This window comes from Odocoileus virginianus, chromosome 7 (genome assembly GCF_023699985.2).
Source record: "Odocoileus virginianus isolate 20LAN1187 ecotype Illinois chromosome 7, Ovbor_1.2, whole genome shotgun sequence".
Lineage (NCBI taxonomy): Eukaryota > Metazoa > Chordata > Mammalia > Artiodactyla > Cervidae > Odocoileus > Odocoileus virginianus.
Window position 1 is genome coordinate 39,044,243 of NC_069680.1, and position 19,245 is coordinate 39,063,487.

General features: G+C 37.1%; 1 protein-coding gene across 6 annotated transcripts in view; it reads left to right on the plus strand.

Annotated features, from left to right (window-relative positions):
* Positions 1-19,245, plus strand: part of PCDH15 (protocadherin related 15) — a 1,725,758-nt gene that overhangs the window by 1,620,683 nt on the left and 85,830 nt on the right. For all 6 annotated transcript variants that reach the window (XM_070470562.1, XM_070470566.1, XM_070470561.1 and 3 more), the window contains one exon: positions 3,321-3,448. In XM_070470562.1, coding sequence (XP_070326663.1) covers positions 3,321-3,448 — 128 coding nt within the window. The remainder of the gene's footprint in view (positions 1-3,320; positions 3,449-19,245) is intronic.

Here is a 19,245-nt window from a genome sequence, read left to right on the forward strand (position 1 = left end):
TGATTAGATACATCTTCATTTCCACCCCCCTGTTTTCTTCAGATATAATGGACAAATTTAACTGTGTATATTTAAATTGTAAACTGTGGTGTTTTGATATGCATTGCTATTGCTTTGTCATTAAATTATGTCCAATCTTTGTGACCTCTTGGACTATAGCCCACCAGGCTCCTCTGTCCATGGGATTGCCCAGCAAGAATACTGGAGTGGGTTGCCACTCCTTCTCCAGGGATTCTTTCCAATCCAGATATTGAACCAGAGCATCCTGCATTGGCAGGTGGATTCTTTACCACTGAGCCACATACATATATACTGTGAAATGCTTACCACAAGTTAGTTGTCACATCTGTTAACTCACAAAGGTAACATTTGTGTTCTGTGTGTATGTGTGTAGTAACATGTTAAATCTACTCTCTTTAGTATAGAATCATTAAATATCATCACCATGTTGACCATTAGATCTTCATTTATACTTTAAGATTCACTTATTTTTTTAACTATCAAATGTAGAACTCTTAGCTTTGATTCTAGAATTTAAAGATTGTTTGCTACTAAGATGAAAATGGGTGTCATTTTGGATGAACTCTGTTGGTGGCTGACCAGGGTGCAATTCAGAGCCCTGGTGCTGCAGGATAGAAAAGCATAGTCTGCCATTAGCCTTACTTCCTTGCTAGTACCCTTCCCTGTTGGCCTAGCACATTTTTTCTCTTTGATTCCAGTTTGTCCAGTTTAGGAATTGTGGGAAAGATATTTATTTCTGCTTTGTTGACTATGCCAAAGCCTTTGACAGTGTGGATCACAATAAACTGTGGAAAATTCTGAGAGAGATGGGAATACCAGACCACCTGACTTGCCTCTTGAGAAACCTGTATGCAGGTCTGAAATCAACAATTATAACCGGACATGGAACAACAGACTGGTTCCAAATAGGAAAAGGAGTACGTTAAGGCTGTATATTGTCACCCTGCTTATTCAACTTATATGCAGAATACATCATGAGAAACCCTGGGCTAGAAGAAGCACAAGCTGGAATCAAGATTGCTGGGAGAAATATCAATAATCTCAGATATGCAGATGACACCACCCTGATAGAAGAAAGTGAAGAAGAACTAAAAAGCCTCTTGATGAAAGTGAAAGAGGAGAGTGAAAAAGTTGGCTTATAGCTCAACATTCAGAAAACAAAGATCATGGCATCTGGTCCCATCACTTCATGGGAAATGGGGAAACAGTGGAAACAGTGTCAGACTTTATTTTGGGGGGGCTCCAAAATCACTGCAGATGGTTATTGTAGCCATGAAATCAAAAGACGCTTACTCCTTGGAAGGAAAGTTATGACCAACCTAGACAGCATATTGAAAAGCAGAGACACTACTTTGTCAACAAAGGTCCATCTACTCAAGGCTATGGTTTTGCCAGTGGCCATGTATGGATGTGAGAGTTGGACTGTGAAGAGAGCTGAGTGCCGAAGAATTGATGCTTTTGAACTGTGGTGTTGGAGAAGACTCTTGAGAGTCCTTTGGACTGCAAGGAGATCCAACCAGTCCATCCTAAAGGAGATGAGTCCTGGGTGTTCATTAGAAGGACTGATGTTGAAGCTGAAACTCCAATATTTTGGCCACCTGATGTGAAGAGATGACTCATTTGGAAAGACCCTGATGCTGGGAAGGATTGGGGGCAGGAGGAGAAGGGGACGGCAGAGGATGAGATGGTTTGATGGCATCCCTGACTCGATGGACATGGGTTTGGGTGGATTCTGGGAGTTGGTGAAGGACAGGGAGGCCTGGCATGCTGTGATTCATGTGACCGCAAAGAGTCAGACATGACTGAACAACTGAACTGAACTGAACTGAGTAGCAGCAAGACAGTGGTAAAACTCTGGAATTAATTGTCTTGTCTCACTGATCTTTCCCAAGTCAAGCAAAAAGGTGCCCATTTCTAAATTCTTATAAGGATAATGAAGATTATTCATTCATTTATTCAGTCGACATGGAAATATTATATACCTATGATCTACCCACTGTGCTAGTAGCTTCATGTTAATTAGTTATGGTTGAGAATACAATAAAGTAATAAAATCCAGGTGTGCCTGATAGTTTGTAGATCAGTTGCTCTATATTTGATCCTACATGGAATGCATGAGAAAAATTTACATAAGTACATCAGAATATTTTTGTAATTTAAATCTGCATTTTACAAAATGTTTATCATGTATTCCTCATTTTATCTAATTTGTAAGTTATTTTTATCAGATTCTTTGTTAAGTGGTCATTTGTGGACTAATAAAAAGTTTTTTTTTTCCTTAAAGGTGTGATGATTGAAGGAGTGAGATTAAACATGTGATGAAGAAATGTATCCCTTATTGTATGTTTAATGTAGTTTAAATGATAAAACCCAGTATTTATAAGTCATATAATACACATTTCTCCACTTATATCTTTTTCAATAAAGGCAGCATAGTCTCTGATACACAGTAAAACTTCTTTTCTCTTGGTGGGAATAAGTCCCTCACCCAACCATTGTATACTATACAGATAGATAGATATAGATAGATATATACATACACATATATACATGTTATATATATATATATATATGTTACATATGTATATACTGTATATGTATGTATACTATGCACAGGCTTCCTGGGTGACTCAGCAGTAAGGAATCCTCCTGCAATGCAGAAGACACAGGAGACATGGGTTTGATCCCTAGGTCAGGAAGATCCCTGGTAGAAGGGCATGGCAAATTACTCCAGCATTCTTGCCAGAAGAATTCCATGGGCAGAGGAGCTGGTGGGCTATAGTCCTAGGGCTGCAGAGTGGGATAAGGCTGAGCATGCACACACATACTACATATATATGCTGCATTTTAAGCTAAGAAAATATCATTGCTAGTTACATACTTGAGAATAAATTTTTAAAATTTATAGCAGACTTTATTATTTCATAAGTTGTTTAATATGTTTGTGTCATTTTGATGTAATTTGGTAATGTGTGTGAAGTAATTGTGAATACAAATTGTTGAGTTGTTTTACTAAAATTAGCAAAATGCAATACTTTACTGCCTATTAAATCCAGTAAAATAAATTAAGAAGACATTGTAATTAAAAGAAATAGCAGCAACTTAACATCATGATGCCAGAAACATCATTATCAGTGTCCTCTGTGGGCATAGGGTATTAAGCATGCCAAAGAGGAATGACTATCTGAATTAAGTTAGTTACATTGTTCAGGGGGAAAAAAAGTATAAGTGTCTACTCCACTCCATTTTTTTCCAGTGAGTAACCATCAATAAAATATATACCATTTGTTATCTTCCAGGCAATACAGCTAAAGTGTATATTGAGATTCAGGATGAAAATGATCATCCCCCAGTGTTTCAGAAAAAATTCTACATTGGAGGTGTGTCTGAAGATGCAAGGATGTTTGCTTCTGTGTTAAGAGTTAAGGTATGAGAACATTTGTTAAGATAAAGAATTAAAAGTGAAAACAAACAGCTCACATTTTGCAAATAAATTATACCCATATAATTTATATTAACTGAATGCATATTTCTATTGTTTAAATGAAAATCTGAAGCTTACAGATATATGAGTTTAATTAGTCAACACAGATTAATTATGAGGTGAATGCTGAGTAATTTTTGTGCTTTATTTTCACTATAAAAATAGAAACAAATTTCTTATGATGTTTTACATAGAATAGAATATTAAGATGTATGTTTTCCTAGTAGATTTGTATGCCTTTTATATTAAGGTCTGATTTAAAATAATTCCAAAGATTCTCAGAATGGAGTCTTATAGCAAATATAAAATTGCTATTTTCTAATTGAAGAAATAATGAAATAAATTTTGTAATTTTTTTAGCAATTAGTTTTAAAAATTCAAAATGTTAGTTGAATCAATGAGAAAAATAATGCTACTAACATCAGTACTTTAGTAAAGATTTTTTAAAAACTATAGGTCAAGTTTTTTGCTCACCTAGTTTAAAAATACAACATCTAAGATTAAAGTTGCTAATTTGAAATTTTTCTTTAGTTAATTACCAAATATGTGTTCAATAGTTAGCAGTACATAAATTTGAAGAATGTTTTATAACTAAGAAATAAATTTGTAAATATTGCATTACACTAAGGGAAATTTTGTAGGATATAAGGCTTTATTAGATTTATTTTTCTGAAACTATTTTAATGATCAAATTTTAAAATAGCTATTAATGTAAAAACATAAAACCTAAATATCTCTAAGCAAATCCAGCTGTTGATTGCTTCTAGTTTGGCACATGAGTAGATAATTGCCTTTCTTTCCCTATTAACTGGATCATCATGATTGAGTTCTTCTTACATGTGATTTTTATCATCTTATAAATATTCTTAATATGAAAGAAAAATCAAGCAAATAAAGCATGTGTGTGTACTTGCAAAATATCTCTTTCACAGTGCCAGATTTGTACTCTTGATTTGAATCATCAGTTAAAACTAAAATTGGTCTACAAATTTAAGCCAACACATTGTATCAAATTTGTATTATGATTAACAAATAACAGTCCTTTGTTGATGATGTTTATCTTATTTTACAGTTTAGTATTATAAAGGATTGATTCAGTTCATTCATTCAGTTGGTAAATAATTTCTGAGTGTTTATAGTCTGCATTGTTCTAGAAGCTGGACATAGAGCAATTGAAAAATAATCAAACAAACAAAGAACCCCCAGTTCCCCACCTTGATAATGCAAACAAACTAGTACAGAAACAAATTATAGATCCAATGTCATGTTAAGAACAAGACTTGTGTATTTCTAGGTAAGATGCATTCTGGGCATTCTGATACAAAATCTCTAAAGCTGGAGGAAATTTGGAATTCAATGTGACTAAAAAGCCTGGCTGGGGATGAGACTGGAGATGCAGCCCAGGACTAGGATATGGTATTTATCCTTGATGTATTTTGAAAGAACGTCTTTGAATGGTTCTGTCTAGAAGTGTGACATAATCCAATACAAAGGGATTATTTTGAATGCTGTGCAGGGTGAGGAGTGGGAAAAGGTACACAGCGTTTTAGATAAGAATAGAAACCGAGCCCAATGCATCAGTAGTCCAGGCAAGAATCAGTAGTGGCTTAAACCATGGTGGTAGAATATGAAGAGGATAAGAAGAAAATAAAAAGAAAGCCAAAAGGATTTGCTGATGTATTATATTAATATGTGGTGCATTAGAGAAAATAAAGGATGACTCAGAGGGTTTTGTTCTGAACAGGTCCCCATTAGACAGACCCCATTACTCCCTCAGGTACTGTGGTACAGAAATCAAGAGTTCATTCTTGGAAATTGTATGTTTCTGAGGCTTCTTCAGAAGTGAAGTGAAGTGAAAGCGGCTCAGTCGTGTCTGACTCTTTGCAACCCCATGGAATTCCACAGCCCATGGAATTCTCTAGGCCAGAATACTGGAGTGGGTAGCATTTCCCTTCTCCAGGGGATCTTCCCAACCCCGGGATCAAACCCAGGTCTCCCGCATTACAGGTGGATTCTTTACCAGCTGAGCCACAAGGGAAGCCCCAAAGAAGGGAAGTGAAAAGCAAAGGAGAAAAGGGATCGGGTCGAGAGGGAGGTGGGAGGGGGGATCGGGATGGGGAATACATGTAAATCCATGGCTAATTCATGTCAATGTATGACAAAACCCACTACAATATTGTAAAGTAATTAGCCTCCAACTAATAAAAATAAATGAAAAAAAAAAAAAAGAAAAGGAAAGATATACCCATTTGAATGCAGAGTTCTGAAGAATAGCAAGGAAAGATAAGAAAGCCTTCCTCAGTGATCAATGCAAGGAAATAGAGGAAAACAATAGAATGGGAAAGACTAGAGATCCCTTCAAGAAAATTAGAGATACCAAGGGAACAATTCATGCAGAGATGGGCTCCATAAAGGACAGATATGGTAGGGACCCAACAAAAGCAGAGGATATTAAGAAGAGGTAGGAAGAATACACAGAAGAACTGTACAAAAAAGATCTTCATGACCCAGATAATCACGATGGTGTGATCACTCACTCAGAGCCAGATATCCTGGAATGTAAAGTCAAGTGGGCCTTAGGAAGCATCACTATGAACAAAGCTAGTGGAGGTGATGGAATACCAGTTGAGCTATTTCAAATCCTGAAAGATGATGCTGTGAAAGTGCTGCACTCAATATGCCAGCAAATTTGGAAAACTCAGCAGTGGCCACAGGACTGGAAAAGATCAGTTTTCATTCCAATCCCAAAGAATGCTCAAACTACTGAACAATTGCACTCATCTCAGATGCTAGTAAAGTAATGCTCAAAATTCTCCAAGCCAGGCTTCAACAATATGTGAACCATGAACTTCCAGAGGTTCAAGCTGGTTTTAGAAAGGGCAGAGGAACCAGAGATCAAATTGCCAACATCTGCAGGATCATCAAAAAAGCAAAAGAATTCGAGAAAAACATCTATTTCTGCTTTATTGACTGTACCAAAGCCATTCACTGTGTGGATCACAATAAACTGTGGAAAATTCTGAAAGAGATGGGAATAGCAGATCACCTGACCTGCCTCTTGAGAAACCTGTATGCAGGTCTGAAATCAACAATTATAACTGGACATGGAACAACAGACTGGTTCCAAATAGGAAAAGGAGGATGTCAAGACTGTATATTGTCACCCTGCTTATTTAACTTATATGCAGAGTACATCATGAGAAACCCTGGGCTGGAGGAAGCACAAACTGGAATCAAGATTTCCGGGAGAAATATCAATAACCTCAGATATGCAGATAACACCACCCTGATAGAAGAAAGTGAAGAAGAATTAATGAGCCTCTTGATGAAAGTGAAGAGGAGAGTGAAAAAGTTGGCTTAAAGCTCAACATTCAGAAAACGAAGATCATGGCATCTGGTCCCATCACTTCATGGGAAATAGATGGGGAAACAGTGGAAACAGTGGCTGACTTTATTTTGGGGGGCTCCAAAATCACTGCAGATGGTTATTGCAGCCATGAAATTAAAAAATGCTTACTCCTTGAAGGAAAGTTATGACCGACCTAGACAGCATATTGAAAAGCAGAGACATTACTTTGTCAACAAAGGTCCATCTATTCAAGGCTATGGTTTTGCCAGTGATCATGTATGGATGTGAGAATTGGACTATAAAGAAAGCTGAGCACCGAAGAATTGATGCTTTTGAACTGTGGTGTTGGAGAAGACTCTTGAGAGTCCCTTGGACTGCAAGGAGATCCAACCAGTCCATCCTAAAGGAGATGAGTCCTGGGTGTTCATTAGAAGGACTGATGTTGAAGCTGAAACTCCAATACTTTGGCCACCTGATGTGAAGAGATGAGTCATTTGAAAAGACCCTGATTCTGAGAAAGATTGAGGGCAGGAGGTGAAGGGGTCGACAGAGGATGAGATGGTTTGATGGCATCACCGACTCAATGGACATGGGTTTGGGTGGACTCCGGGAGTTGGTGATGGACAGGGAGGCCTGACATGCTGCAGTTCATGAGGTCACAAAGAGTCAGACACGACTGAGGGCCTGAACTGAACTGAACTGAAATGGGGATGTAATTGATTGTTTCTTTAGGACTGCCAAGAATTCTGTAGGACATTCCTTTCTTCAGTTGATCTGTAGATTATTCAGGCTAGGGAGAGGGGTACATTTTAGAAAACCAATTTCATGCAATACAATATGCTATGTAAGAGGGGATACACAGACAGAGATACAGAGAGAGATCGTGAGAAAGTGTACCAATATAGTGATGCAGGTGTATGTTGTGACAATCAATGCAGTCAAGAAGCACAAATAGTGTGAATTTAAGGGAAGGAGGCATTTTCATTGGTGAAAGAACATAAAAGGTTTCCTGGGAATGAAGAACTTGAGGGTCACTGTGGAGTCCCAGGTGGTGTAGTGGTAAAGAATCTGCCTGTCAATGCAGGAGACACAAGTTTTATCAATCTCTTGATTGGGAAGATCCCCTAGAGAAGGAAATGATGAACCATTCCACTATTCTTGCCTGGAAAATTCCATTGACAGAGGAGCCTGGTGGGCTACAGTCCATGGGGTCGCACAGAGTTGGACAGGACTGAACACACACAAATACAGAGTCATTGGACTTTCTCAAAGTGAAACAAATGAGTAGGATAGTCTAAGCAGAAGAAACACAAAGGCAAACCCAGACGAAACAAAGTACAGAGTGTGTTAGTGGAACAGTGATAGGAGGACGGGACCTTAGGTAGTGATGAAGGTAATAAATCTTCAGTGGTGAACATTTGCAGATGCTGCCTTTAGCCTTGAACACTGGAAGTTTCTCCTTTCTAAATTTAATCGGAATGAAAGTAAGTTGAGCAGTTCTCAATTCATACTTAGAGCAGCAGAAAAATGTTATTAGAAATAACCCTGGATCAGGGCCAGCCAAGCCCTGATCTTGGCAGAAATATAATTTAAAAATATAGGGAAGCAGCCTATGATTGTGAAAAATATTTTTTACCACTTATTGTATAATATTTGGTAATGTTAGATGTATGTACCATACATGCAACTTAATTTGTTTTAGTTGCTCATGAAATGCCTAAAGGTAAATAATAAATTTTAAAAATTACATTATGTATAGGAAGAGAAAGAGGAACCATATTGCAGATTGACTAAAAAATATGACTGAAATATCAAGCCTAAAACTATACTTACTAATTTCAAATATAGACAAAGGATTAAAGACATTACTAAAAATGTTAGGAGAAAGGCAACACAGTGAGAATATTATTGAAATTAATTATCAAATATAAGTGATATAAGAAAGAAAATTGTATATGTAGATATATGTGTGCTCTGAAATGTCATATCTAATTTGCTTACAGACAAATTATTTAAATTTCTTTTTAGAAAATATACACCGTGTACCTGGTGTGTGCTGGGAATACAGAGGCAGGAAAAACAGACTGTCCCTCTGCCCTTATAGAGTTAACATTCTAATAAATCAGACCAAAAAAGCAAGTAATTATTAAAGGTTTTATTTATGAACACATGTAGACATTTGGATTCTGGCTCAAAAATTCAAATGTTCACAACAAGTTAAAGTAACTCTTGGATTATGTCAAAGGACACAGAGCAAAAGAATCAATTAGGGACTATTTGCTACATTACTATAGTTTAATGATGATATCTCTATCACAATTGATTCTACCAAATTGATTTTCATTGATCACACCAATTTTAATTGCAGGGAGATGGAGAAGGAGAAGGAAATCAAATTGTATTTTTTTTCTTCAGTCTTTAATATAAGAATTAATGTGCATTAAATGTATCACCCATATACCCAAGAGAATTAAAGCAGGAACTCAAATAGGAATTTGTACATCAATGTTCATAGCAACATTATTCACAATAACTTAAAGGTGGAAACAATCTACATATAGTGGGTATTAATGGTTAAGTGGATAAACAAAATGTGATATGTTGGAAAATTATCTGTCTTAAAAAAAGAATTATAGCATATGCTACACCTTGAAGATGTTATGTTAAGTGAAATAAGCCCAACACAGAAGAAAAGATACTATAAAATTTCAGTTGTATTAGGCTCCTGGAGTTTATAAAAAACAAAAATAGAGTGGTGGTTGCCAGGATTTATGGGAAGGGGATACTAGAGACTTATGTTTAGTTATTACAGAGCTTCAATTCAGGAAGATGAAAAAGTTCTAGACATGAGTAGTGGTGATGGTAGCAGAACAATGTAAATGTATTTAATGTTATTGGATTTTACACTAAAAAATGCTTAAAATCATAAATTGTATGTTATGTATATTTTATCACAGTAAAGAAAATCTTAAAACTGGGGCAGGGTGCATCACCAATATTAATAGAATATGAAAACTTTTATTTTCAAAGCTACTACCCTTCATTGATATCCATTCCTCTTATGTTAATCTAAATGTAAATCTCAAATATAGATTTAGAAAAAAATAGGTGTTAGTATATTCATTTTTCTTGACTATTAACTGTGGTTTTTAAAAATATTTTATTCCCCACATGTCATCAGTGATCATCAGTATCAGCTACAATCGTTTGGCAGGGATGCCCACTATGGGTCTATATCACCCCTTCTCAGTCTTCAAAGACAGCATGTCAGAATTTACTTTATCTTATATGTTTAAAGAGACCCCAGAAAATTCTGATCCACCAGTTCCATGGTATCTTCACAACCCAGGGATTGAACCCGTGTTTCTCCTGCATTGGTAGGCAGATTCTTTACCACTGAGCCACCAGGAAGCCCACAGCTGTGATTAGAGAATGCAGATTTCCTTAATTGCAGAAAGTATAGAAATATGCAAGATCAGCAATGCAGAGAGCAATATAATTTGTTTCTAGACAAAGATAAGGGTCTCTGAGGGATCCTGGTCCCTAGGCCTCTGCCTGCTCATAGGGATATGACAGAAAACAACTCCAGCACACACAGGAGGGTTTCGTGTGTATTACCCCAGCGTGGCATCTTTTACTGGCTTACGTCAAAAACGGTGCTAACAATAAACCATTAACCCATGCTTATACTATGCGAAGCACTCTAGACACTTGTCAGAAATTAACTCGGGTATTCCCCTCAGAAAGCTCATGAGGTAGCTACTATTATTCTTTTCAATTTAAAGATAAGACTACGGAGCCACAGACATGATATGTAACCAGCCCAACATGTGCAGCTAGTGAAGCCAGTCTGGCCTAGAGACAGTACTCTGTCACTTTCTGGGTAGAAGTACTTGGACTGGACTCAGATCACTTGGATTCAGTCCCAGATCTGCCCTTTACTCTATGGAACATCGCATTTCATCACTTCACTTCCAGCCATGGTTGTCTTCTCTTATGCAAATTCTGCTTTAGTACTAGGTGCCCTTAAACATCTTTAACTGATTTCGAGGCTTTGTATGTTATTTACTTAGCAAAACAATGGCACAGGGAAAAAAAATAGCCAAGTACTTTAAGAGAATTGTTATATTTGAGAACTACATTTTAAAGGTCAAATAGTCTAGATTACTTAATTCTGAAATCCAAAGAAACATTTATATCTTATGAAGCTGATCAAATATTTTATGACAATTTTATCCCTAATTGCTCTCTATAATGGAGATGTAAACAAGTACCAGTCCAAATTAAGGTCCCATGAAATAGAATTTGGATTCCCCTTTGCCTGCACTGGGAAACCCAGCATTATACAAACACTATTCATTGTTTCAAGAGAGTGGTATTTCTTAGGAGATCTTACCAACCATTGGTTTACTTCATGATTACCATGCCTTCTAACCTTCTATGGTTTGATCCTAGAACAAAGTAAATGCACACAGGTGCCTGAAAACTCATTTCCTTCTTGGTATATAACCCTATAACTGAATTTCTATATATATTAATATACATAATTATATATTTACATAATTTTGACATTATATTGTTATCCTATATCTATGTGCTTGTTTTCTCTCCTAGAATTCAAATTTTATCTAAGCAGGTATCATGCTTTCTCACAAACTTAATGACATTATAGAAACATTGTGCTTAATGTCTTAAATTGTTGTTTGAAATTGTATTTCTTTTTACATGTATATATGCTTTTTAACATGTTTAATCAAGACTTTCTATGTAATACTTGAATGCATTTTTTATTTTCAGATAAGAAAAATATACTTTAAACTCTTTTGGGCTTGATTACAGCCCTGAGAGTGACATAACATATCATTTCTCTGGTAATTTCCCTTGCCAAAATTGGAGCTTAGATTTGGTGATATCTGTATGAACATTATGTGTCTGTCATAGTTTTTCATTGATTTAACTGCTCTGGAGAAACCAAATATCAAGACAATTAGTTTTTTCCTATTTTTGCCTAACAGGTGTATTTTTGTTATGGATTGTTAATTTTGTTAATGGATTACAGTTAATAATGTTTTCCTGTTGATTTATCAGCTACAGTCTCAAATTTAAATGTTGAGTTCATCATTAGCAATTTTAGAAGATAAATATAATACAAATGTGGCATGCTAATGTTTTCTGTGATTTTCTTGAGCTATTTCACTTTTATTTTTGGTCATCTTTCCCTTTAACTGTTTTTATATGTTGTATCTTATGTATAAGTAGAAAAGATCTTAGGTCTATATTGGAATTCTGTGGGGTACATGCAAACTACTCTAAGAGTCTCTACATTGGAAACCTGCTTTTTCCCCCTGTACAAGTTGAGAGATATGAATTAAATACTATCACCAGTTTCTGATGTATAACATTTGTGCCCTTTGGTCTGGACAAGTACAAAATTATAATTTTGCTGCTAGTAATATAAATGAACAGGGCCACATTGATCTTTGTAGCCACAAATGGATTGTCCAGATAAAATAATTCTATATTAAAAAAAATATATATATATATATAAATTTTATTCTTCTCCTCTTTCCCCTCTCTTCAAACAACCACCAACAACAACAAACAGTCTTTTTATTGTCCAGAAGAGAAATCTAAAGACATCTTATTCACATAATAATAACTCAATTACACTTGTTGGTTTAAATTTAGCTTAATTAAAAATTGACTTTTTATTGCTTAAAATAGGAATGGGACCATTTTTTTCAGGTTATAAGTGTTTTAAGAATGAGAAAAGTTTGAGTACTTAAAAGTAGAGTAAAATAGCTCTCATAACTGGAAATTTCCTTAAAATAAAAAGTTTGGTCTTTTTTTAGTGAGATTAGAAATGCATTTCAGATGATTAAATGTCCAACAATCCAAGATATGGGTGCAGAATATTATCTTTTGAATCAAGCTTGCATTTTTTCATAGGAAATTGTATATGATGGTTATATATACATCCCTATATTATGTTTCAAAGACCATATCTTCCACCACCTTGTAGGAATAGACACTCAATCAGAATTCTCCTGAAAGTGAGGACTACATTGCAAATACAATTCCAATGATAATTCAGACAAATGAGTGTTACTTTTGTCATATTTTCCTGGAAAATTTTAAACCTCCATTTGATTTTGTGCTGTACTGACCTGATACAGCTGACCTGTAAAACCAATATTAGAAAAAAATGATAAAAAATGTTTTTATTCATTTTAAAAATTCAGCTTTAAAAAATGTTTTTATTCATACTTCTTTAAATACACTTTAGTTTTGAATTACCTACTAGTACTGCCAATAAGAAGGGTAAAGTACTAGATCTCCATAAAACATATTATGAAGAAAATTTATTTTCAAATAAGTCACAAAGAATGGATGACTCTCCCTAATAATTCTGATGAATTTACATTAATGAAAACCAGCAGGCCAGGAGCAAGACTATGGACATAAAGAGAATATAGTTTACATTGGTTAGTATATAAATCACTATATATCTGAGAATTACAGAGAGACTTTTCAATTTTTTTTTCAAAGATAGATACATAAATGTTTTGCTTAACAAAAATAAATCCTAATAAATAGGAATAAATAACTATATATATTCTCATAAAGTAGACCCTGAAAATGTATGTGGCTACTACATTAATTTTTTTGTTTACATCTCTTTTTTATGGTGCCTCAATTTGTTCGTTCCCAATATTCTGCCCTCCTGGCCCCACCCCCCGGCAGTCATGGCCTCTTAATATCCCAGAAATCCAATCAATGAAATTCAAAATAATTTGAAAGACTTTATTATCACCTGAAAGCCAATAGTCCCTAAGATATGCTACAGTTTAGTTTCAGTTCAGTCGCTCAGTCGTATCCGACTCTTTGTGACCCCATGAATCGCAGCACGCCAGGCCTCCCGGTCCATCACCAACTCCCGGAGTTTACTCAAACTCATGTCCATCAAGTCAGTGATGCCATCCAACCATTTCATCCTCTGTCGTCCCCTTCTCCTCCTGTCCCCTATCTCTCCCAGCATCAGGGTCTTTTTCAATGAGTCAACTCTTCGAATGAGATAGAAAAAGTATTGGAGTTTCAGCTTCAACATCAGTCCTTCCAATGAACACCGAGGACTCATCTCCTTTAGGATGGACTGGTTGGATCTCCTTGCAGGCCAAGGGACTTTCAAGAGTCTTCTCCAACACCACAGTTCAAAAGCATCAATTCTTCAGCGCTCAGCTTTCTTCACAGTCCAACTCTCACATCCATACATGACTACAGGAAAACCATAGCCTTGACTTGACGGACCTTTGTTGGCAAAGTAATGTCTCTGCTTTTTAATATGCCATCTAGGTTGGTCATAACTTTCTTTTGAAGGAGTAAGCATCTTTCAATTTCATGGCTGCAATCACCATCTGCAGTGATTTTGGAGCCCCCCCAAATTAAAATCTGACACTGTTTCCACGTTTCCCCATCTATTTCCCATGAAGCGATGGGACCAGATGCCATGATTTTAGTTTTCTGACTGTTGAGCTTTAAGCCAACTTTTTCACTCTCCTCTTTCACTTTCATCAACAGGCTTTTACAAGTCAATATGAAATGGATGAGTGAAAGCAAAACAAAGAGCTCAAGATAAAAAAGATAGGAATCAGACTAGAATAGACACTGAATAAAGACCCACTCCAGTACTCTTGCCTAGGAAGTCCCATGGATGAAGGAGCCTGGTAGGCTACAGTCCATAGGGTCACACAGAGTCGGACACAACTGGCGTGACTTAGCAGTAGCAACAAAGACACAAAAATCGGCAAAAATTGTATAAAGAGGTATCTGATTTTAATAACTACTAGGGAATTATAAAATAAACAATATGAAATCACCACATGCTCATCATGATAGCTAAAATAAAAAAGACAAAACCAAATTTCAAAACATCTAGAATTCTCAAATATTGCTGATGATATATAAGTTAATACAGTATTTTGGGAAATGGTTTGACATCATTTACCCTGGTGGCTCAGATGGTAAGGAATTCACCTGCAATGCAGGAGCCACAGGAGAAACAGTTTCGATCCCTGGGTTGGGACGACCACTTGGAGAGGTAAATGGCCACCCACTCCAGTATCCTTGCCTGGAGAATTCCATGTATAGAGGAGCCTGGCGGGCTAAAGTCCGTGGGGTCGCAGAGTCAGACACGACTGAGTGACTTTCACTTCACTTCACTTCCCTAAGTGTGAAAATAAATACATCCCCTATTCATTATTTCTACACCTAAGGTTTTGCCCAGTAAAACTGCATACAGATGTTCATAAAAGATATGTACAAAAATCCCCAATTTATAGATATGTTAATTATTTGCAGTATCAAAAATTTGCAAGCCATTTCAATGTCCAGCAACAGTACAAATATTAATACATGTGAGCAAATGAAGTCATACAAAAAAAAAAAAAAACCACACTATTTCTTTAAGTCCATTTATATAATCTTCAAAAAGAGGAAAAACTAATCAGAACAGTTATTATTCTTGGCAGGGGGATAGGAGGTAGGGGGGCACTGGGCTGAAAATGCTCTATTTCTTGATCTCGATTCTGATTCTATCTAGATATGTAATTAAAAAAATAATGTTTTAAATGCTTAAAAGCTATAAATTCATAAAAGCAAAAAAGGAGAAAGTTATTCATCTTTCTGGTAATTCAAGCTATTTTTCTTGGAAGATACAAATACCTCTGGCCAAAGTGGAGGAGCTCATATTTTTCTCTGTGTAGTTAATAATAAGGAATTACCTAATTTTATTTCTTAGTGAAACAAAGCCATGTAGTTTTCTTATGATTTTTAGCAGGAAAGCTTATTTTGGGAAGATGGGACACCATGTTATTGGTGGCTTTGAGGAATGCCAGTAATCAAACATGGTAGGTTGAGTCTCAAAGATGGGATTGGTGAAGACAATGCAAGTTGGTTTGAAAAATAGCATGAGATTATCTGCTTCTTGGTTTCAGAATTCAAAATTGTAAGACAGAGAGATAAAATTTGGACCTTAAAATTGTGTAATCACATTTACAGGCCAGAAACAGACTCCTAAGCCCTTGCAAAACATGTGCGCACAGGCAAAAGCCTTGCTGATGATAGCTTATGTGAACTATGTTGGATTTGTGATCTCTGAAGATTTAGCTCAGGACCAGGAGCCAGGCTTGATCACTCAAGAGTTTTTGTGTAGCAGAGTTTTATTAAAGTAAGAAATGGGACAGAGAAAACTTCTGATATAGACATCAGAAGGGGGACGGAGAATGCCTCCCTTGCTAGTGTTAGCAAGGGAGTTATATACTTTAATTAGTTTTTACAATAAATCAAAAGGATGTCTCAAGGTTGTAAAGATCTTACTAAACCCACTCCCATAATTTACTTTTTAAGATAACAGGATTAGCCAGAAGGTTTTCACCAGGCTTCCATGGTGGTTCAGAAGGTAAAGCATCTGCCTGCAATGCAGGAGACCTGGGTTCAATCCCTGGGTCAGTAAGATCCCCTGGAGAAGGAAATGGCTATAGCCCATGGTGTTGCAAAGAGTCAGCCACGACTGAGTGACTTCACTTTCCGGAAGGAGAAACTTTCCTCAAGCAGGATACATTGTTGTTATATAAGGCCTAGTACAGAGTTTAAACTGAGTTGTTTGTTGTGTAATCATCAGTTCCAGGCTTAAAGAAAAAAACGTTTTATGTGACTAAGACTAAGGAATGTAGAGGAAAAAAAAAAGATGTTTGTCCTTTCCTCCTCCTTGAGAATTCCAGACCCCTATCTCTGCTTTGAGAGTTCAGATCCCTATCTCCTCCTCAGGGACCCCGGACTTCTTATCAACCTGCCTAGGAATTGACTCTCTCATTTCCCTCTTTTCTTTTAGGAGAATTGTGTTGCCAAGGGAAAGGGGTGTCGATTTTGCTCCATAACTACTTCCTGTTGTTGAGGGGTGTGGTTCCTAAATTGTTGAGGCAACATATTCTCCTAGCCCTCATATTGAGGGTCTCTGATCCAAGTAGCAGTTGGAGGAGGTTGTGGCACTCTTAGCAGCCTGGACAACCATTTGTAACTTCAACCTTTCAGATGGTTAGAAACAAACCCCATTAAACAGTTACAGATGTAAGGCAAAATAGTCATTAAACCAAGTTAAAATCAAAATTAAAAGTCACATTATGTCCATAGTTACGTCAGTCCACCTTAGGATTGTTAGATGTCATCACAGAGTTGAAGAAAGTCCTTTCCTCAAAGTGGGGAAACCCACCATGGGAAGTCTTCAGTTGATGAGGAGGGGAGTGCTCCTCGGACACCCAGCAATTAGACCAGTTGTGGAATGAGGCATAGAAATATGCCCAGGACAGGAAGGCATTGTCTTGAGGGTCAAATGGCAGACTCAGGACTTTTGGAGTCAGCAGAAGCAAGCCCACATAGATTCTCAGGCCCATCTCAGTTCCTGGCTCAAACCCTGGCTTGCTTGACTCAAAGGCTGGGTAAGAAGTTAGTCTCCTGGTAATGTCTGTTGAAAAGCTAAATGCTGAGTCACATACTTAATTTTAAGGCGTCAGGATCTATGAAAATATCTGTGCACAAAAACAGTCTGTCAGAGAGACAGTCCCTTTTTCTAGGGGCAGTTTGAGCCCTCATTAAAGCTATGGGTAGAATGTAAACCAACTGTTTTGTGTTTCCTGAGTTAGCTTACATGGGTGTCTTTAAATAATGCCATTAGCCTTTTCAACTTTTTCTGAAGATTGGGATCTCAAGGAACAGTGTAAGTGATATTCTCTTCCTAGAACTTTTGACACCCCTTGAGTTACAGCAGCTTTAAATGTGGAGCATTGTTGCTCTGAACTTTATAGAGTTTAAGACCTCACTTACATCATGAGAAGTCAGTACAGTTAGATTTTGCTCAGTCATTAACCTCCAGCTTTAGTGAATACTGCTTTTGATGTGAAAATAGGTGAGGGTCATTGAGCTTGATAAAGATATGAACAGCATTTTGTGCTCAACCCAAAGTTTTTCCGTCAGTCCACATTCTAGGATTTACAGTTTGTTCCATTAAAAAGTGGGTTCCATATTTGTGAAAATAGAGGCCTGGACCTTGTTCAGTATATCCCTCCCCAGAAGGGGTGAGGGAGACTCTGGCATGATTAGAAACTCATGAGAAAACAGCACAGAGTCCCAGTTGTAGCTTAAATGATGACTGATATAATAATCTTTGGCTCATCCAAACGGCCACGGTATGGTAATGGGTTGGAGGAAAGGAGACCAGGGGCTTTAGGGAGCAGGGAGAAATGTGCCCCAGTGTCCGAAAGAAATCCACAGTTATTAATACCTGGGTTTCCTCAGGTGTAATTAGGACAGGAGCTTGTGTGGGGACCCCTGGGCACCTCCAGTCCTGATTGTCCTGAGAATCTGACCCCTGGGGCCTACACCTCAGAGGGCAGTCACTTCTCCAGTAAGATCCTTTGCAGACTGGACCTGGAGCTGGGGGCGGCTTAGATGCCTGAGGGCAATGCCGCTTGAGATGCCCCTCCTTTCCACAGAGATAACAAGTCCATCTCTTTTCACCTAGGTTCCTCTGGGCATTTTTCTCAGGCTGTTTCAGAGCAGGTCTAACAACCATTGTTGGGGCTTCAGTCTTTTACTTGGCTCTTTTTTCCTGTCTATTTTCCTCCTCGTATTCTCTACCATAATATACCATCTGAGCCAGTTGCAACAGATTATCTAAAGACTGATTTGGTCCATACATCTGTTTTTGTAACTTAGAGCAGATATCTGGAGTTAACTAAGTGAGAAATCGATCTTTTAAGATCATTTCTCCCTCTGTACTTTTGAGATCAATGTCAGTAAACTCGTGGAGAGTCTCCTGTAGTCTATACTAGGAGTTTATCAGGAGTTTCCTTCTCTCCCTGTTCTATGTCAGCCAACTTAGCATAAAGTCTTAACACATGCTCACTTGAGTCCTACAAGAATAAATCCAGCAAAGTAGTTCTGTTATGGGAACCCTTCGACTCCCAGTAGGAAGGAGGGCTATTTTGTGTTCCCTCTTTCCCCTTGTCTCACATTCAAGCCATTAATCTCCAAAAGTAGTAGCCTCCCCCAAAACTCAAGTTTTTGAGTCAGGAATCAGTGTCTGTCCCAAGACATGCATTATATATCTCTCCAAGTAAGCTCATAAAGTAAAGTTAGTCCCATAAAGTCTTCTATGTACTTTTTGGATCCTCTCAATAGTATTGACCACAATTGGTACTGTTTGAATTTTTACCGAAACTGAGGCAACCCCTCCTGGAAGGGTGCCCTGATTCTCAGACTGTTCAGTCGGGAGCCCCTGATACAGGGGCAAAGTAAGAGAACAGGAGGTCACTGAAGATTTCACACCCAAATCTGC